This window comes from Anabrus simplex, chromosome X (genome assembly GCF_040414725.1).
Source record: "Anabrus simplex isolate iqAnaSimp1 chromosome X, ASM4041472v1, whole genome shotgun sequence".
In the NCBI taxonomy this organism is placed as follows: domain Eukaryota; kingdom Metazoa; phylum Arthropoda; class Insecta; order Orthoptera; family Tettigoniidae; genus Anabrus; species Anabrus simplex.
The window spans coordinates 103,482,335-103,504,125 of NC_090279.1; the positions used below are offsets into that span (position 1 = coordinate 103,482,335).

Genomic DNA, 21,791 nt, shown 5'->3' on the forward strand with positions numbered 1-21,791 from the left:
CCTCCAATCATAGCTTTCTTCTTCGAATTTCCATGTGTAACTCTTAGTCAACCAATAAAAATTGAGTGGGTGTGTCTACTCATTCCTGAAAGGTCTCGAATTTTCCACGAGGGTATAAAACTGCTGATTTTCTTGTCTCTGGGCGACTCTTATAACATCTTGCTCAGTGTGTGATTATGTAGCAGGGGACGGGGAGCGCCTCGTTCTTCAGGCAGCCGTTCTTCAACAAGGTAATGGCCTTTTAACATCTGTATTTCTTGCTAGCTCAGCAGTTTAACTCTCGGGTAAGGTTCGAAATATTTAATATGGAACCCTATATCTTTAAATATGTAAGCCTTTTCTACCCTTGTAAAAACTTCACATAACTTGAACTGTAATTCGGGGATAGAGAGTGCTTTACCCTCTCGAGCTCCCCTTCATTTTGAAGTTGAGGGGAGTACGTTTTCATAACCGTTTCTTCTCTTCCTTAATGTATTAAAGTTTTCTCATACGAGTCACCTCCCTAGCTTGGGATTAGCCCCTGTGTAATTGGCCAAGAGCCACTTAGGTTTTAAAATGTGTATTTAGGAGTGCAAGTTCACGCCTCTAGTCCTCTCTGTACTTTGGGCCAGTAACTTACCCTGTTGTTTTTTCTTCATTGCGAAGGCCCTCTAGGTTGGGTACTAGTTACCCCTGTTTATTTATAAGTGTGCCTTAAGGGCAGTTAAGTGTACAGTCTGTTTATGGCCTTCTGATAGGCTTGAATTATTGAGAGCGAGTCTGCTCTTTCCTAAATTTGATCTCCGTGTGCCTCTAGGAGGCTTAACATTGTAATTAGGAGCAAGTGCTCCTTGGTATGATGGGGTTTTCTGCCCCTTAGTTAAAAAGGTACCTTGGCAAAGTTAGGCTTGAAGCTCAAAAATGTAAGGTGGGGCTTGAAGCCCAGGACTTGTAACGAACATTGGACTTGTTCTTTCATTTGGAAAATCATACTTGTACCTGGATTTTGCCTTATGGTACTTTCACCTAGTGAAAATATGTTTAATTGCCTCTAAATTTTAACTGGCCTAGTCTTGGACCTTATTGTTGGTTATTGGTTGACGTGCTGTTATTTGTTGAAGTCTAAAGCTTTGTTAAATCTTCTTAAGTTTTGGCATTTTTGAAAATATAACCTTTCTTGAAATTTTAATTCGCTTTTCGGACTTGTAGTTAGACCCATTCCAGCCCGCACCTTCTTTCACCTCTGCCTTCCACGGATAACTCCGTAACAGTTACCAAATTACCAAGTCTGTTACCAGATTCTACTATGACAATTCTGTATTATCTGCACCAAAGCGTTGCCTGCGTTCAAGGTTGTGAGCACGGAACACCGGTATATAACTTTGGGAGCCTGTTGATATCATTATTTTTTTTGTTTGAACTGGGCGTGTTGTGGGTTGCTGAAACCTCACAAGGGCACGTTGCTAATATTGCTGTGTTCATACTCAACATTTCTCCAGTTGGCGATGGCAGTCCCACATTTCATCAAGTGTGAACCTGCATCGGACAACGAAGTAAGTCGCCGAACTGAACACTGGAATTCACCTCCTTCTGTTTCCTCACCCTGACGATAGATATTATGTGGCTAAATGTAGTTGCACTTCCGAGTCTTTAAGGTAGAGACATAGTAGGAAGGGTTATTGAGACAGGCCCACAAATGTATCCGAAGCAGAGTCAAGTTCTTGGTATAACTATGGACGCTTGCCCGTGGTGTGTAGGACTCTTAGCTAGAAACAGCAAACGTATTCGTAAAATGTCACTGAATGACAAGAACCTGAAGTTTGCTGTACTTGCTGTTAAACAACTGACATACTAGGCTAATATTTAGTATTATTATTTTCTCTTCTTACACGATGTTGCACAAGTAATTGAAAAATAGGCGAAATTCTGTGTACATTGTGGGGGTATTTTTATACGTAGGAGCTGACATAAGAAATTTATGAAGGTTGGAGAGTGGTAGCCTAAACCTCGACGGACTTACACAGACCATGCAGGGATGTTTTCATTACCATCATTTGAAATGGCTTGAAAAGATGAATCATAGTGAAACATTATTTCTTATACTTGGTTTGCTTGTAGTTTAAAGGCTAACATCTAGATCATCGGCCCTTTCTTATACTTCCTTGAACTTAGACTGATTTCCGTGGATAGCTCTGATGAGTTCTTCATCTTGCTGTACGCCATTGAATGTCAGCAGTTGTCAGAGTGATTTGTTGTTTATTCTCTGCAACTAACAAATTGTGAAAATGCTCATTTCACAGCAATCACACAGGTTCCATCATCTTCACCTCCTGTAATAATTGTTGTTCCCCACCATCTGACTCAAGTTCTTCTTTTTTCTTTTCTTTTTGGGTTCAGTCAACCACTTTGGTATTGCATACTGTATCCACCCATGCAGCACCATATTTCAAAAGATTCTATTATTCTTCTGGAATTGGCTGTATGTAAGCACCATGTGAGAACACTTCATACCGAGTTTTACTGAGACGAACACAAAGACTGCTGCAGAGGATAGTGATTATTTTGCTAAATGCACTTCTTGCCTGCTCAATCCAAGATTTTATTTCTATTGAATATCTGAAGCTGTGAACTTGCTCTAAAGTTGCTCCAGCAATACAGCAGACAGTGGCCAACGAGCTCTTACCATCCCAATAGCAGATCGATTGGAAGAACTTCTTCTGTACCTGCAGATGCATTTTCTATTGTTCATAAACAGTCCAAGAGCCTAGAAGCACCTAGGTCAGGGGTGGAGAAATCCTGGGTACCAGGTTGCCGTGGCACCCAACTTTTGGCCCACTGAAAGAAAACCTGTTTTCCGTTTTTCATACTTTCTCTCCTCTCCTACCTATCAACCTGCAACAAACGCCCCATGACATGACATCACTGAACATGCTTAAATCCATGCCACTATCTTCTCAAAAATAAATAACTGCAAGACCAAAGAGAATATATTTTTCTCTATACAGGACCATCGATGTATATCCATGAACGATAGACTTAGCACTAACAATAGTGGATAGGCAATGTGCAAAAAATGGTCAGCCCTTCTCTATTACAGCAGCAGAGCCTTTGATGGAAGAATTGAGAATTAATTACTTCATAGTCACATGTAGTCAAAAGTAAAAAGAATCTGCGACACTGTGTTTACATTTTGGTGGTTCTATGCATGTCCTTTGTTATTATTCAAACCACCTGTGGGTGGGGGAAGTAGAATAACACCCATGGTATCACCTGCCTGTCATAAGGTGCCTCAGGGCTCCTAACTTCAGCACATGGTTTTGTGATTATGGGGTCCTCAGCTGAGTCCTGCTATTATTTCCACTTACTTGTGCCACGCTCCTCACTTTCATCTATCCATCCGACCTCCCCTTGGCCAACTCTTGTTGTTTTCTGACCCCGACAGTATTAGGTACCTGGGCCTAGGGAGTCTTTCATCTTCATGTCCTTTGTCTTTCTTTGGGTGACACCTTCATTTCTCAGAGTGTTGGATACCTTCCATTTTTTCTCTCTGATTACTGTTAATAGAGGATTGTTGCCGAGTTGTACTTCCTCTCAAAACAATAATCATCACCACCACTACCCTGTTATTACTCAACTTCTAATAAATGCAGGGCTTAAGCTTGTATTTGATAAGTCTTGTTTTTGTGGTATTGTGGTAGACTTCAAGCATTACAGGCAAGGAAATGATAAAACGAGTGTGAATACCAATCAAATCAGGCTAATTTGACACAATTCTTCGACCTCCTATACATTTTAAGCAGTTATTGAGAGAAAACAAAGATGCAGAAAATATGATTGGTTCTTGGACACATTTACAGAATGGATGACAATAGACTAACTAAACAAATCTTCAAGTACCTTTGGGAAAAGAAATCAACTACCACCTGGATTCAAGAAGTCAAGAAAGACCTGGAAAGGAACAACATACGAGAAGAAGAATTATTGGAAAGAAAGGTTTTTAGGAAGAAAGTCTTACAAATGGAAGGATTCCAAGGGAGGAAGGAAAAGAAAACAGGCACAAAGTGGACTGAAAACAGGAAAAAGAAACACAGTGAAACAATGAAAGAATACTGGAAGAAAAGGGAAGAACAACTAAGGAGGAACAATTGAAATTGTAACGTGGTCCTTAGAAGGCCAGAACACAAGAAGAAGAAGAAGAAGAAGATTGGTTCTTCGATAATCAGTATAAGAGTTCAGGCTTTCAGTATGTTAGCAAGGGAACCTGTAAATGAAGTTGAACCTGAAGTGAGAAACGTAGCAGTTGTAGACGGCTTGAATGCAGGTTGTGGAAGTGACTGATTTGAAATGTGTGATTGTGTACTTGGAAAATCTAAAGATACAGCAGCTCCATTCACACTCAGTTTAAATTTGTTCATGTGCTCCTGAAGAATTCCTTGCTCCTGTTTCAGAGGAAGCAGCTATTTCTCAGCTTTGTTTAACTACGTGTAAAAAGACCCCTGGTCTAAATGAAGATAAATTTGTAAGAAACTCCTCCATTAGTGGCATTTTCCAAGGGCATCAGACCAGCTGCTGGCTCTGCTGTTGATTTGCAGAATTTCTCATAGTATCAAATAATTGAACAAGAGCTCTTGGTTCATGGAGCTGTAGACAAGAGCATGGGCAACTGGAACTGATCTGGAATGACATCTCAATGTTGGCAGAACTTTTCAGGGAGTAACTTTCTGGTAGGAATTACATATATTGCATATTTCTGTATAGTTTAAAGATCAAGATTAGAAGAAGTAATATTGAGATCAACGCTAAATAGCATGACCGAGGATCACACTGGCCAGCCTTGCTATTGTTACTTGGTCAGTCCTCCCCTGTTTCTTCACCCGCTCTTCCTGTTGCTCTGGATGCAGGTGAATAACACTCTGCCTGTTGTAACATTAACTTGGGAGCGGAGGTGGGGGGGGGGGCGTTGGCAACCATGGAGTCCTTAGCTGAGTCCCAGCATTGCTTCCAGGTACTTGTGCCAGGGTCTTCAATTTTATGTATCCTATCTGACCTCCCTTGGTCAACTCTTGTTCTGTTCTGAGCCCAACGGTGTTAGGTTGCCGAGGCCTAGGTCATCTTTCATTTTCACTCCCTTCGTGGTCCTTGTCTTTCTTCAGCGGGTACCTTCATTTTTTCCTCTGGTTAGTGTTTTTGAAGGTTGTACTTCCTCTGAAAAGAATAAATACCACCACCTCTTCCTCTTCTCTCAGTCTCCTGCCGTCCACTTGCATCTTCATGGGAATCATCCTATTCTTCACTCTCTTGATGAACTTGGATTCCTGTGTCCTATCCTTCACTGGTTCCTCTTACCCTCTTCATCTTATACATTCTACTTGTCAAAAATTTCTCCTTGCTGGCCTGGATGCTGCTTTTATCCCTTCCCCTCATTACCTATGTGTCTGGTGTATCCCCCTGCCAGCCAGGCTCTCCGTCACAAGGCAGGACAGAGGGTGAGTGATGAAGTAGTAACACTCTCAAAAAATATATATAAAATAAAATGAAGTTTTAAAAGCCTTGGTCCAGCTGGCCCTATCCAGCAAAACAGGAGAAGATTGTCAAAGGTCTGAATAGCCAAAGAACAGGTGCACCTCAGTGAAGCTGCTGCAGTGTGCACCTGCTGCTTGGTAGATGAAGAAGGGGTCTGTTCATCCCAACCGAAAATCTATTAATTTTGATTGTCAGAGGAAGGAATAAAAGGGAAGGATACAAAGCCTTGGTAGAAAGCAGTTGCTAGTCCTGGAATTTGGCAGGCTCTTTGACTTGCTGGAACCGTATAGCAAGGTAAGCTCCTCCCTCACATTTGGCAGAGGCTAGCTTTGCTAATAGTATTAGAAAGACAGTCATGAAAAATTAAGTACACATTACTGTGGAAATATTGAGGGTACTCTTTCTAGATGTCATATCGTTGCTGTTAACATGTGGCAGTTCTTAGAAAACAACCAGGGACATGATGTTGGAACATATGGTGTGTATTACCTGCAATAGTCTTGGAGATTTTGCCCAAAAATGTAGATTATTTTGAGAAGAGACTGCAAAGTCTATGTAACGATGTGAAAACTGCCCTCGTTTCATCTGAAAATTGTAGAACTATTCTTGCATTTATTTGTTTGATGTTTTTGTGTGGTCTTGAATTGTGAAAGGTGTCTTGTTTCCAGCTCTTTCTTGGGTTGGGTCCCTGCCTCTTCCCCTGCTTCCGATATTCTTCTCCATACCCTACTCCACCTCTTGAGGTCCTTGTTTGGAACTTGGTCTTGTCCCATTCAGCTCCCTGTCCTTCGATCCTTGCTACTGCATCTCACTTGTTCTCTCATCAGTTATCTTCTGTGGTTACACAGAATCTGCTGTTTTACTTTTCTCTATACTGACTCTTTATTTGTTGTGATTTTAACATCTGTTTTACACACTTGTGGACTGAATCCTGTGTGCATTCGAACAGTAGAATAACATGCACATTATCAGCTGCCCATTGTAAGAGGCAAATAAATGGGGCCCAGGTATTCTTGACTGGGAGCATGGTTTGACATCCTCAGGGCCCTTAGCTCAGTCATGACATTCTTTTCATGTACTTGTGTCAGGCTTCTCACTTTCATCTGTTCTATCTGTCCTTGCTTGGTCAACTCTTGTTACCGATCTCAGTAGCTTTAGTCACTTAGGTGCGGCCAGTATCCATTATTCGAGAGATAGTAGGTTCGAACCCCACTGTCAGCAGCCCTGAAGATGGTTTTCCATGGTTTCCCATTTTCACGCCAGGCAAATGCTGGGGCTGAACCTTAATAAAGGCCATGGCTGCTTCCTTCCCACTCCTAGCCCTTTCCACATCATTGCCACAAGACCTATCTGTGTCGGTGAGATGTAAAGCAACTTGCAACTCTTGTTGTTCTCCAACCCTGATGGTAGAAGAGCATTTGAGGCCTAGAGCGTCTTTCATTTTCACCCCCTTTGTGGTCCTTGTCTTCTTTGGATGATACCTTCATATTTCAAAAGTGTCAAACCCCTTCAGTTTTTTCCCTGTGGCTAGTGTTAAGAGAGGATCGTTACCCAGATGTACTTCCTCTTAAAGCAATAATTGCAACCACCACCACCATGGGCTGAATCAAGCCTGCAGAGGCAGTTACGAGGTTAAATACTGTAGGAAACAACACAAAACCTGGACATTTTATTCTGTGTCTGTTGTTGAAATGTGCAGGTGTTTTGATAACAATAACTAGTGTTTCTGCTTGGCTGTTTCAGGTGCCGAATGAGGAGTTCCAGTCAGTTAACCCAGTCAAAGTAGAAGTTGAGCCAGATCTTAGCTTTGCTGATCTGCATGGAGGAGAAGAACATGATCTTGATCCTCAGGTGATATTTAGATCATTAACACTAAAACTGCTGCTTGGTCATTATTGACCCAAATCTTAGTTCTTTCTTTCCCCACTTTGTTGTATTCATCCGTGGAGTTCCGGATTTGCATAACATTTCATTTCAAGAAAATTAAAGACGAATTGTTAACTATCGGAAGTAATTACTCCTTTTAGGGACAAGTCCCTTTCCTGCCTCAAAGAACTGCACTTGAGCAAGATTTCACCCCCAGTTCATAATAATATTTAAACATCTTCTCTTCCATATAGCTTTGTGATTTGTCCTGTGTCGACCCTCCTAGACTGAGACACCATTGCACTCAACAACGCGCAGGCAGTGCTCAAGAAAGGTACCTAATAGGAACAAGAAAGGTCCACCTATTCAATACCATACAATGTTATGAAATAATTTATTTAATGTTAAAAATTTCATAATTGGTCCGTATTGAAAAAAAGATTTACAATTAAGAAATGAAAGTATATGATTTTCCACCTGTTCAATACAAATTGAATTGTGATATACACTGAAATATCACATTTTATTCATAAATATTAGGGACCGGTTTCGGCATGTCTATGCCATCATCAGCCTAAAGTTAGATACACAAGGACACAAGCAAATTATACATGTCAATACACAAATAAATTTTCTGACATATTGGCAGTTCATAATAGCGTTAGGTCCGTTTTGAAATAAGATATCTAGAATTGCATTTCACCACCTGATGACATAGTGCTTTGTGAACTCGTACTTGTCAAATACGGCCTCAGCCACTCACATGTTCTTTGTACTTCTGAGGTTTAGAAACTTAAAAACATCCGGCAACCTGACAAATAAGCTACCGCTAATTCAAGCAAGATTTATTTGAGTCTCAATTTTACTTGGCTTACCGCCTATATTCTAATGAGGAACTTTTTTTAACAAACATTAAATAACGAACAGCTATTCTCTTCTACAATGTAACAATACTGAACACTGTTACTAAATTTATTTACATGAGTATCTTTACATGATAAGAACGTCTTAAATTTTAATACTATAGGAATGTCAATACCCCAAATTTTATTAGGTGTATAAGCTGTTCAGACAGAGGTGTTTTAAAAGACATCTTTTGTTTTTTAACACACGATTGTAACACAAAACATTACTAGGTAATAGATATCACAAAATTGTAAATAGATCATTTTACCTTTATCATAAATTTTATAAGAGGTATATTTGAAAGTTTTTATACATTCAAAATGTTGTTTATATCAACGCTATTATGAACTGCCAATATGTCAGAAAATTTATTTGTGTATTGACATGTATAATTTGCTTGTGTCCTTGTGTATCTAACTTTAGGCTGATGATGGCATAGACATGCCAAAACCGGTCCCTAATATTTATGAATAAAATGTGATATTTCAGTGTCTTTTATCACAATTCAATTTGTATTGAACAGGTGGAAAATCATATACTTTCATCTCTTAATTGGAAATAATTTATGACAGTTTATTATTCTTAGGACCAGTTTCGATGCTGGTGTGCATCATTATCAGCCATAAAATAAGAAAAACATACAATGACAAAGTACAAAAACAATGCATAAAGTGTACACAAATATAACAAAATTAGGCATGACTTAATTAAAAACATTAACTTACAAATATAGCACCAATTGTCTTAAAACTTTGTATATACGTCCTCTTGACAAGAGTCCTCTGAAAGCGTTGAATAATATCTGAGTAGATTAAACTGAGCCGAGGACAAAAACTAATATCCCACTATCTTAAAAGTCCGAGAGCATATTTCTTTATTTTGTAAGAATATCTATATAAAAGATTTTCTTGCTGAACATCCACTGAGTCTTAAAGTAACAGGTGCAATTAATAAGAAAACATTTTACTATTGGTTTAAAAAGTCTGTCGTTAAAATAACGTAACCAGTCATAAGACGTAACAATTTCTAGAACTAAAAGGAACATGAAGGAACTTCACTGTTTTGCGTAATAAAATACATGTTATCTCTAACTTAAAGAAAGTGGCTGTATTGGGTCTTCTTCTTCGTTTTGTCTCATGACTCATAATATTCAGCCCTCTAGCCGATGAACCATATTCCGCCATTCTTCCCTACCTAAAGCTTTCAATGTGGTTACTCTAGGAGAACACTGTGGGGGCCGTTCACCATGTCAATCTATCGCGTTGGTATTCGTCTTCGTTGTCTGGTTCCCTGGACTTTGCCCTCAACAATCAGCTTTTGAAGACTACCATCTCAGCGCATTATATGTCCAAAGTAGCGTACAATCCGCTGACAGACCTTCCACGATAGACGAACTTTTATCTGAACTTGCTTCAGGATTGATGTGTTTGTGCGATGAGCTGTCCAAGGAATCCTTAACATTTTCCTCCAGCACCACATTTCAAAGCTTTCTATCTGTTCACGATCACATTTGAGGATGGTCCACGTCTCTGCGCCATACAAGAAGACTGAGAAGACTAGAGATTCAACGAGCTTCTTTTTTGTCTTAATGGTGATGTTGTTATCTTTCCAGATCTTCCGCAGATGGATCATTGCTACCTTTGCTATTTCAATTCTGCGCTTTATTTCATCTTTGGAACCACCAGAATTGGATAGTAAGGAGCCTAGGTATACATACTGATGTACAACTTCACACCCTCCAATCTGTTTGATATGTGAACTGTTGTTCTTACGATCAACAATCATGACTTTGGTTTTCTGTCGATTTAGGCGTAATCCAATTTCTAGGCTTGCTTCCTCTACTCTGTTGATCAGCTCTGTCAACTCCTCTTCAAATGATGCTATCAAGGTGGTGTCATCTGCAAATCTCAAGTTGTTGATCTTGCATCCCCCAATGGAAAACCCTTTGTCCCAGCCATCTAATGCAGTTCTCATTGCATATTCACCATAGATATTGAAAAGTAATGGTGACAGGATACACCCCTGGTGAACGCCAGCCCTTGTACGAAACTGCTGAGACTGTTTGTTTTGAATCTTCACAGTGGCTGTATTTTCCTTATACAAGGACTTGAGGAGATCAATCAAATGGAGTGGCAAACCCATGTCATCCAAAATTTTCCAAAGATGGTTCCATTTGACAGTATCGAAGGCCTTTTGGTAGTCAATAAAGCACAGATATACTGGAACATTGAATTCTCTAGCCTTTTCTATGATTTGTCTTAGGCTTAAGATCTGTTCTCGAGTACCTTTTCCTTTCATAAATCCAGTCTGGACTTCAGGAATTTGATACTCTAGAAATGCCCGGAGTCTCTTGTGCAGGATATGAAGCATAACTTTACTGGCATGTGAAATCAAAGCAATTAAGCGAAAATTTCCACATTTTTTCCTCGATCCTTTCTTGTGGATTGGGACAAAGATTGACCGTACCCATTCCTCGGGCCATCTTCTAGAATTCCATATTGCTTGGCAGATTTTCAACAGCATTTCAATTCCAACATCGTCTGTAGCTTTCAAGACTTCTGCACTTATTCCATCAGGTCCACACACTTTTCCTGTTCTCAGCATTTTCAAAGCCATTTCTACTTCATCTCGGAGGATGTCAGGTTCAGGATCTGACTGCTTGTCTATCTTCACTTGGTCTTGTGCATTAGATTGTTCACTGTATAGATCCTGGCAGTACAATCTCCATGTTTCCAGAACATTCTCTATATCCACAACATCTTCCCCCTTTGAGTTCTGTATATTCCAGGAATATGGCTTGAATTCTCGAGTGATTATTCTAATTTTGTCAAAAAGATCCTTGCTATGGTTTTGATTTGCATGGTCTTCAATCTCAAAACAAATGTTACTAAGGAAATTATTCTTCTCTTCTACAAGAAGACTGAATCCTTCTATCAAGATCAGACATTTGCTCTCTTTTTTTCTTTAGTGTTAATGCCAGATTTTTTAAGGCACCTTCTTTCTTCTACAAGCTGAAGGCTCAAGTCAGAGATCTACTGTTGCCTTCTAGTATTTGGTGCTCTAGATTCATTCAAAGAGGACTCTATCCAGTTTTTAGTCACATTCCACAGCCCTTCTGCAGTTGATACTGGATCCTGTAATACGGAGGCTCTTCACGCCAATGATTCCTTGAAAGACGACATATTAACTACTTATGGTATCCTGTATGATCTTTTAACTGGTGTTTGAAGTTTTATTCTTATTTCTGTTCTAAGAAGCTGATGATTACTGCCACATACTGCACCTGGACAGGTTTTGGTGTCCATTACAGAGGACCTCCATCTTGAACTGATCAAGATGTAGTCAATCTGATTTTTATATTGACCATCAGGCGATGTACATGTACCGTATGTGATGCTTGAAGACTGTATTAGTTATAGTGAACCTGTTTTGAATTGCAAACTCAAGAAGCCTGTTCCCCCGTTCATTTCTTTCTCCAATTCCGTATCTTCCTATCAATGTTCTGACATGCTCATCATGTTGTGTTGAACCAATTTTGGCATTGAAGTCTCCCATAACAATAGTTATTTCTCTGCTTGGAAAAGCTGAAACAGTAGCATCAAGATCTTGATAGAAGCAGTCGATTATTTCATCAGACGCATCCAGGGGCATAAACTTGAATAATGTTGATTGAAAGTGGCTTGCATTTGAGACTTAGTGTTATAATGCGATCATTAACAGGTTTATATCCTTTCACTAGGCCATTCAGTTTGTCACTGATCACAATTGCGACCCCGTTACTGCTTTTTTCTTAATTTCCAGAAAAGTAGACCCAATGATTACCACTCCTAAAATGGCCATTGTTTTTCCAGTGAGTTTCACTTAGCCCAGCCACTCCTATATTATACCTTTCCAGCTCTTGTATTATCAGGAGAAGTTTTCCTGAAGCTAAAAGTCCTCTCACATTCCAAGTACCCACATTCTGCTTTGTTCTTCCAGTCGCAAATTTCGCATATGCAGCCTGGTTGCCTACAAGCACATGCCCAGTAGCACATTTCATACTTTGCAGCCTGGAAGCACAAAAGCGCCGGTTGTCAGCCGGGTCACATGACGAATTAGATCCATTTAAAGCAGCTATCATGATAGTGTTCATGGGAATAATAGTGTAGTGAGGTCCCTCTCTCTTCCACATTGCAGTACCACAACCGAAAAACCAGTCATTCTGGTGACGCTTGAGGCTCCCCGCTCTTGACCCATCTCGAGCATGAATTGCTCTGTGCATCAAGTCGATACTGATGGCGCTGCTGCCCGACATCAGGTTTTCAGTGGATTCCAGTGGCATTTCCTCCACTGAGGGCCCACCGCCCTTCCTCAAGGAGCTCATCCGCCCGAAGCCGTTGGCTCCCTGAGGGTGCCAGGTTATTTCTCGCCGCCGAACACTCGGCGTGGAGTCGCTGGCTGTTCTGCTGAGTATTAAATAACAAAATTTTTTTTATTTGACATGAAAATAAGGCAGATGCCATGTTTCCAGGGTACTAAACGATGTTCTCAGTTCAAAATGGGACCTCTGGTAGCGTGTATGATGTGTGTAATCAAACATTACTTTATAACATTGTATGGTATTGAATAGGTGGGCCTTTCTTGTTCCCATTAGATTCTCAGTTCAATATGGAATTAACATGAAGTTTTTTAACTTGAACAAGAAAGGTGCTCATTATCTCCACCACTCAGTTGTCAATGTTATCAAGCCCACCTGGCGGCCAGGATCGTTAACGCATCAAGTCTATGTGATCTGACACCGTAGTTTCTAGTTCGAGTCCCATTGGTCACCATCAGAATGTTAGCCGGGAGGGTAGCAGAGGTGGTGGTATACCACTAGATTGTGTGCCAAAAGCCTGCATTAAATTCCAAACTCTCTGCAGTGGTCATGTGGAGGGAGAGCATATGATGTTGCTGATGGTGATTCGTCCAGCCGATGGAAACGCATAGCCTTGAGGAGACTCCTGGCAGGAGTAGTCTGTGTGCTTCTTTCTTCCTACTACCATATATCACATTGTCTGATTCAGTTGACATGAGGAAAGGCATCCGGTCATAAAAGCACACTATGATGACCCGACCTCGTAGAGAATATCTGCAACACAACATTTCTTGATTTAAATATGAAAGAAAGCACTCCAGAATATTATGGGCCTCTGCGAGAGTAAAAGATGCAGCATAGAAAATGAAGCTCTTTATGAATTCTTTTCAAAATCAGTAGGCGTAGAAAATTGCCAATCATTGTATAACCATGAGATCGATGATGATTGTTAATGAGGCAAAAGTTTACCAGGCTGTGAATATTGACAGTGCTGCTGGGCAACCAGGACTAAAATATTAGCTATTAGTTTGATTGCTAAGATAACGATACCACAAATATTCAACATACCATTTTGATTTTCAAATCAGGAGACCACAATGTTTTGGAGAAGATTTAATATTTTCAGTATGAGAAGGAAACTTGAGCATATCAGAACAGCAAAGAGAAAATGCCCAGTTCATTCATTAACTCTTCACTCATAAAGAGCTGCCTGCAAGGTGCTAAGACAAAGAAAAACTTGTATGTTACATTCCTTGATGTATCAAAAATATTTAATACAATTGGTCACAAACATTGAGAGTTAACTAGAGCCAGTGTTCACCCTCATTGCCTCTGTTACACAATGTTCGTATTAAGGGAGATTATGATCAGCCAATATCCCATGCAAATTGCTCTCAACTTAAACCCGCAAAAATCAAATGCGATAGTAATTAAGAATGGTAAATTGAAAATGACAACAAGTAACTACCGATATTATCAAAATCTTCAGTTGATCAGAAGGAAAAAAGTAAATATTGAGGTGTAACATTTAATGATGGAATTTTATTACATGAAGAATCTATGATAAATAATTTAAATTCCAGTATAAACAAGCTAGTCAACTAGTCACTCTTGAAACCTGATCAAAAAGTAAATTACTCGATATATTTCTTACAGTGTGCCCCCATACCAAAAATCTGATGTGGCTTTTTGGAAGACATTGATATGTTAGTCAAAAGTGCTGTGAAAGAAATAATAGGAATTCCAAATGTCAACCTGGATTCTGTGCTGTATTCATCTAAAACAGGCTATAGTTTGGGGTTATGAAGGCTTCTTGGGAAGCATTTCTCAACATATAAATAAATGCAACCTCCTGAAGTGCAGTTCAAGTATACTTTTACGATGTTCCAAAAATTTCACAAAATAAATTCATGATAGTTGAAGACATCTCAACCTAGAAATTGATGAACAGCTGAAAGTAAAGAAAATAAGAAAGAAACTTTGCAATCAGCAGTAAGAAAAGTGGTCATGGCAGATGAGTGGAAGAAATCCAATAGTTGGGTATCAGTGAAGACTGGCCTATCTTCTCAATGGACGAACACCCTAAAAAATGAAGTGCAACATTTTAGCATTTCATGGTATTTCTGGCAGTGGCCTGTCATGTTCTTGGTTTCTGCTGCAAATGGGTTCTCTTAGGAAACAACAGACTAAGGAGAAGGACAACTGATGCTTTTGAAATACAAGTTTATGAAGAACTAACCTTTACGTCAGTTGAGGTTTCCATTAAACGAGCAGTCATTGTATCAATCAATCACTACTGATATGCATTTAGGGCAGTTGCCCAGGTGGCAGATACTCTATCTGTGGGTTTCCTAGTATTTTCTTAAATGATTGCAAAGAAATTGGAAATTTATTGAAGGTGGTAAATTATTCCAATCCCTAACTCCCCTTCCTACAAATCAAGTAGGAAATACTTTTATAAACACCACTCAAACTTATTCGTTTACTAATGTCATTCAACACCATCTCTCCACTGGCAGCTCGGAACATACCCCATCTAGGTGGGGTAATAAAAATACTCCTTTTGTAAATTTAGAGAGATAGCCATTTTCAATACGAAACAAAGGTGAGAGTTATGGTTTGTAACATACCACTTAGTCGAGCAGCTCGTCTCCTTTCTCCCAAGCCTTCCCAGCCCAAATTTTGCAACATTTTTATAATGCTACTCTTTTGTCAGAAATCACCCAGAATAAATCGAGCTGCTTTTCTTTGAACTTTTTCCAGTTTTTGAATCAAGTAATCCTGGTGAGAGTCCCATACACTGGAACCATACTCTAGTTGGAGTCTTACCAGAGACTTATATGCCTTCTCCTTTACATCCTTACTATAACCCCTAAATACCCTCATAACCATATACATAGATTTGTACCCTTTATTTACAATCATATTTATGTGACAGAGACAAAGAGATTGATACAGAAAAGAGCCTTGTTTCCATGACTTGGGACACTTGAAAGTTATTGGTGTGCACTGAACAATCACAAATTTCTCTGTGAATATTTTCAAGCTGTTTCGACTCCCTACTACTGTTCTGCGATTTTGAGAGATTAACTCCAAATAGTACAAAATGATCTGTATAACTTAAATGTTATTTGAAGAAATAGAAACTAATTTGGGGGTACCTGCCCGAAAATTTATAAATATTCCAACATTTTAAAAAATTCCAATGAAAATTAATTATTTGTATTTTCGTATTGTCCTTATGGATTAATCAGGAGGCTGAACCTTTGTCGTTTCCCCAGTGTTAGGGCAGTATTCAAATCTAGACCTTGATGTAATTCTCACTTATATGCCATTTACGTAGGTACCGGTAGTTATCCCTTCGCTATTGCTATTTTGTTTCGGTGTTTTTCAAATTTGTACGTTCCTCATCACCAGGCTTGTATCTATGCCATACTTTCATATGTGACTCCCTGTCAGACTGATTGTGATGGTTCCATTCCGTCAGCTTCCACTGTACCGCATCTAGTGAGCCATCTGGTGACAAACGAATGTACCTCTTCAACTTCTATTATAACATCTAAATTCAAACCTCATTCCTTAAGAAGCCTTTCTGGTGAACAGACGAGAATTTCCTCTGATGACGCAGAGCAAAGTTCTCTCCGAATCCTAAAGAATTTCACCTTACTTTCTTGACACGGCATAAGCCCAAAAGCCTATATCATGTCTATAAGTACAGGCTGTGAAAGCACGAATGGCAAGGTTTATGATTATAAGATATAAAAATCATTCCGTATTGATGGTTTTCACTTTACAATGGAAAATGATTTATTGCGTCCTATTCAGTTCATGTATATCCATCGTAGGATGGTGCAATTCAATAGACATGTTTCAGCTCATTTTAGAGCCACCTTCAGTGAACATATCAAAAATTACATAATTAAAATTAAAAGAATGTTATGAAAAACACACAATGAAAGAAGTATATAAAAGCATGCGCAACATGACAAAGTTGATAAAATGTAAGGCTGTAGCGAGGTTTAGAACCTCTGAGTCGCAAAGCACAGTAGTCACACTAAAAACGAGGATGAAAATCAAAAAGTCTAGAGGGCAACAGAAGTACAAGAACATACGATGAAACAGGTGCCAAGTGTTGCTTTGTGTGACTTAAGAGTGAAAATCTTCAATAAAATCGGAATCTGTAATGGGAAAAAAGTGAATGTGTGAAGCTTGGCCTGATAGAAGAAAAGATAGACGAAAATAAAGTTTTGACTTATTACTTCAATGCCCTCTCAAACGGCATGACCTTCTCAGTTTAGAGGTCCCGTTTCCACAGGTTGCACCTTGCAATATATACCCATGGCCAGTAGGCAGTAATGTTTGGTCTTTGAATGTTAAAGGTTAGTGTCAAATCATGAAAAATCGTATATATACCCCATTATGGCAATCCACATCTCATATGAAGTTCTAAATGCTATTTTGACCTTGTGTTTATGTTAATATTAGTAATTTGTTAAATGCTATTGCTGGTGGAATTGAAAGTAGAGACCACCTCTTTAGGAGCCGATTCTTTTGCTGCGGTATTCTTAAGTCTACTCGTGAATCTGTTGATGATTCTGTTGACAAAGGTTCTACTGAAGCCATTGTATTCTGTGATGTTGTGAATGGTGTTTATTTCTTGTTTGTAGATTTTGCGAGATAAAGGAAGAGTCAATGCTCTGAGTACCATACTGTTGTAGGCTGCTTTCTTTTGTATGTCTGGGTGCAAGGACGTTTGATAAATGGTGTTAATTGTGTGTGGGGGGGGGAGGGTTCTGTATATATTAAAGGACATATTGTTGTTATAGTTGTGCCTATAGTTAAATACAGGTAATTAAGTGTGTTATTGTTTTCCAACTCTATGGTGTATTTTATATGTGGATCAGCAGAGTTGAGAAGTTCAAGTACTGTGTTGCTGTTAGTAAAGCAAGAATCTAAAATAGCAAATGTGTCATCTACATAGTTTGTCCAATGTTGAATGCCATTAATTTTACCAATAACATGAGAATGTTCTAAATGATCAATGTTAATATTCACAAGGATCCCTGAAGCTGTTTGTAAATGTCATTACTGAAAGTAAAGAAATTGTTATTCAGTGTGAATTTCAGAATCTGAATAAATTCTTCTATTTCACCTATGCTTAATTTGCTGAACTTGGAAAGATTGTTTTTAAATAATTGTGTGGTGTTGTTAATCCTTTACTGCATACTGTTGACCTCAGGCAACATATAACTTTTCACCTGTATACATGGATACAGATTGTGGACAGAGGTAGTTTTACAGCACACCCTCAACTGTACAGTTATACCTGTGATGCCTTGTGTTTGTTACATTACTACAGGCTTCAGGAGTATTCATTACTGACCTACGGTCTTGCCTTGCAGTATGTACCCATGGCCAGTAGGCAGTAATGTTAGGTCTTTGAATGTTAAAAGCTTGGCGTAAAATCATGAAAAATCGTATATATGTCCCACTACGGTAATCCACATCACATACAAGTGTTAAGCTATTAGGCCTAGTTAAGAATTGCTGGTAGATCTAAAACACTGAAGGTTAGTTGAACATTAAAGCTTCACCAAATGAAAGCGAGGAATAATTCATGCAGTACAGGGTTAATGGGTACATTAGCATATATATTGGTAATATAAAAGGAATGAAGTGTGTGTTGTTTAGATCAATTAATATCCTTAAATTTATTGCAAAATCCTGTGGAAATTTTCACTGATGTATTGGTTTGAAAATGGTAGTATGATTTTAGGAATTGTTGAATGAACTGAGATACTTTATAGGTCGGGCTATTTCTAAAATTGATGGTGGGTCTAATGAGAACGTCGGCTTTACGAATCTTGGGTAGCGCTGTAGTTGTGGGAAACTTTGGATTCATGACAATCATTTTAGGTATTTCAAAGTCATTAAGCAAAACAAAAAATTCTTATTAATGGTTTTCAGGTCTCTTTGTATTTTATTTGTAGGGTCTTTCTTGGTTGTTATGAAGTTAATTTCCACAAAAGATATTTGGGTTTTATTGATGTAATCACTTTTATCGATGATTACGGTGGCGTTCCCTTTGTTGGCTTTCATTCTTATTCTGTCATTTGGATGTAAGCTATATGTTCAGTGTTAGGTTTGATTGTTTCTTGTTGGTTAATGATAGTTTGTGTTTGACTTCATATCAGACTTATTCCTGTATAGACAGGATACTGTATAGGCTAATGCACTTTTGGTGAGTTTCGATGTGGAGTCCTTGTTGACTAAAGTGCCTATTGACACGGTCATGTCTCTCATTGAACACGTGTTCCATGAGGACATCACTAAGCTATTTTACGACTGTATGACTTCCAGCTATTTCTTGTGGGGTGGGCATTTTTACGAACAGACAGACGGAGTGGCTATGGGAAGTCCACTTTCGCCCGTAGTGGCTAATTTCTTTATGGAGCATTTGAGGAGGAGGCTATTGCTTCGGCGCCCGTCAAACCTATGATATGGTAGAGGTATGTTGATGATGCATTTGTGGTCTGGACAGAAAGTCCTTAGAAACTTCATATATTTCTAAAAACACCTAAATCAGCAACACCCTTCAATTAAATTCACTATGGAGAGGGAGTCGGACGGATGGATGGCTTCCTTTCTTCGATGTTCTAGTAAGAAAGAAATCGGACGGCTCCTTAGGACATACCGTCTATCGTAAGCCTACCTACACAATCGCTATCTTTATGCAGATTTTCACCACTGTCCAGCTCAAAAACACAGCATTCTCACGACACTCGCCAAAAGGGCGAGACGGATTTGTGAGCCATCAAATATCCAGGTGGAGATGGACACGCTCAAAGTCACGTTCATGGGTAATGGTTACAGCGATTTGCAGATTCGTAGAGCCCTGCATCCCAGAGAAACGACCAAGCAAAGCTCACAGAAGGAAGAAGTGAAGGGAAATGCCTACTTGCCTTACATTCACAACACCGCAGATCGGATTGCCAAGGTCCTCCGCAAACATAATATAAAAACAGTGTTTGGCACCGCCACTAAAATTGCTCACAGTCTGAGTAAAACCTATGACAAATTGTCCCCACCTTTTTCATCCTGGGGTATACGAAATTCCCCGTACTTGTGGTAAGGCATACATCGGCCAAACATGCTGGTCCATTAGTACCCGTATCAAGGAACATGAATGTAATATTCGTCTCAACCAGCCAGACAAATCGACAATAGCTGAGCACGCTCTATGCTGTCCTGCTCGAGCTATTAGCCACACTAGACACTACAGGTCCAGGATTATACGTGAAGGTGTGGAAATACGTAGAAATCCTAACAATTTCAACAGGGACACCGGCTGGTTGCCAGCCATTAAGTATTTACGTAGATAGTTCCCTCCCCTGTCCCTTCACTGTTGTTACTTCGTCTCAGTGTTTTCCAAATTCGTACGTTCCTCATCGCCAGGCTTGTGTCAATGTCATATGTTACGTGCACATGCTATGTGATGGTTCAGTCAGCTAGCGCTGTGCCACGTCCTGGGAGCCGTCTGGTGGCGAATGGACGTACCATTTCCACTTCTATTATAACGTCTAAATTTAAAGTCTTTGTTTAAGAAGCCTTTCTCGTGGACAGTCGAGATTTTCTTCTGATGATGCAGAGCACAGTTCTCTGCGAAACTAAAAGAATTTCAACTTATTTTCTTGACACGGCATAAGCCCAAAAGCCAATACAGTATCATGTCTGTAAGTACGGGCCGTGAAAGCATCAATGCCAACATTATTCTTTTATGTTTAAGGGTAAGTTATTAATGGCAAAGTTTGATTCAGCTATGGTGGATAGTAAATTATCATGGTTAGAAAGACTCTCTCAAACAGAAAGCGGCCTAGGGTGGTCAAGTCAAGGCGAACCAGTGTGAAAGTAATCGCAATCAAGTTACATTGTTTTCTGTTCGTGTCCAGCAATTCCTGTGACGAAGAAGAATTGCTTCTTCTGTTCGCTTTGAGTAAAGTAATACGGAAACGAAAATGGGTGCATGATATTAATGAGTATCACAAACTATGTTGCGAGTTGAGGTCATTCCAGACCGTTTCTTTGTATATTTTCGAACAACTTGACAACTTACATACGCTACTTGAACATTGGGACGAAGGAAAGACCAGCAATATGCCTGAGGTAAGTAAAGTGTATTTTAATTAACTTGTTTTTTATTTTTGCTTACTCATGTTTCGCAATACAACAGATTAAATTCAAGCCCTGAAGGTTCCTGCTACTCCTACATGTCTCCTGTGAACGTTTCATACCACCTTCTTGCCGAATCGGCTGAGGGTGCACTGAATCCAAGAGGTGACCGATTTGTATCTTCCTTCAGGGAAGTTATCATTACTGGCAGTGGTTTGCCACTTGGGGATGGGGATGGAGTCTGAGCATCCATATCGCGAAGTTCAGCTTGTGTTCTAGGTGAGAACTTCTTAAAACTCTCAGCATAGCTCAAAAAATAGGTGATCGATACGTTGCTCTCTAGATACTGTAAAACCATATCAACATCCGTGCTGACGTCCTTTGGCTTTGATTTTTTGGAGGCGGTGGCTATTTAGGGATCCATCGGTTGCACAGGCATCCTTGTTGTTACCTGTCTGTGGTACGTTGGACACAGTTGGCCGCGGAGAGATTGTATCGTGAAGGAACTTTTAGCCCAGGTCCAATGTTTATATTTCGTTGCTGAACCAGTAACTCCCTTAGAGAACTTGAGGGATTCGTATCTCACAAACAACCTCACTACTGATGATTGAGAACTATTAGCATAAGACAACTCAAATCAACCCATTAATGCTTTCCCAGCTACTAATCGATTGAGAGAAAGATCATGTGATGCTGTCCATGCAGTACATAAACGATCTTTCTTGAATCATGATGTCAAATAATTTCCGTAGGTTATATTTTCATTAAACTTCACGTTGTATGATATAATCATTATTATACTTGTATAATCTGTATTATAATGTTGTACTATACTGTTAACTCTTTGGTGCTTATTATACCTATACTATTATTGCAATTGTCACTTAATCACACTTCCATTTCATTTATTTTCGTCTGAAGCTTCAATTTATGAATACAAATATAATAATACTGTACCTTACTGCTGTGATGTAGTGACTCCCCAGTCATTCTCCATGCTTCTGCTTTGTTC

At 39.3% G+C, this 21,791-nt stretch overlaps 1 protein-coding gene across 1 annotated transcript in view; it reads left to right on the plus strand.

The window, feature by feature from the left end:
• The first annotated feature begins 1,423 nt into the window (after window positions 1–1,423).
• The window catches only part of LOC136886517 (gastrula zinc finger protein XlCGF28.1), a 58,105-nt gene continuing 37,737 nt past the window's right edge, over window positions 1,424–21,791 (plus strand). The window contains exons 1-2 of the mRNA XM_067159331.2: window positions 1,424–1,532; window positions 7,246–7,353. Of these exons, the coding sequence (XP_067015432.2) occupies window positions 1,485–1,532; window positions 7,246–7,353 (156 nt within the window). The 5' untranslated portion in view covers window positions 1,424–1,484. The remainder of the gene's footprint in view (window positions 1,533–7,245; window positions 7,354–21,791) is intronic.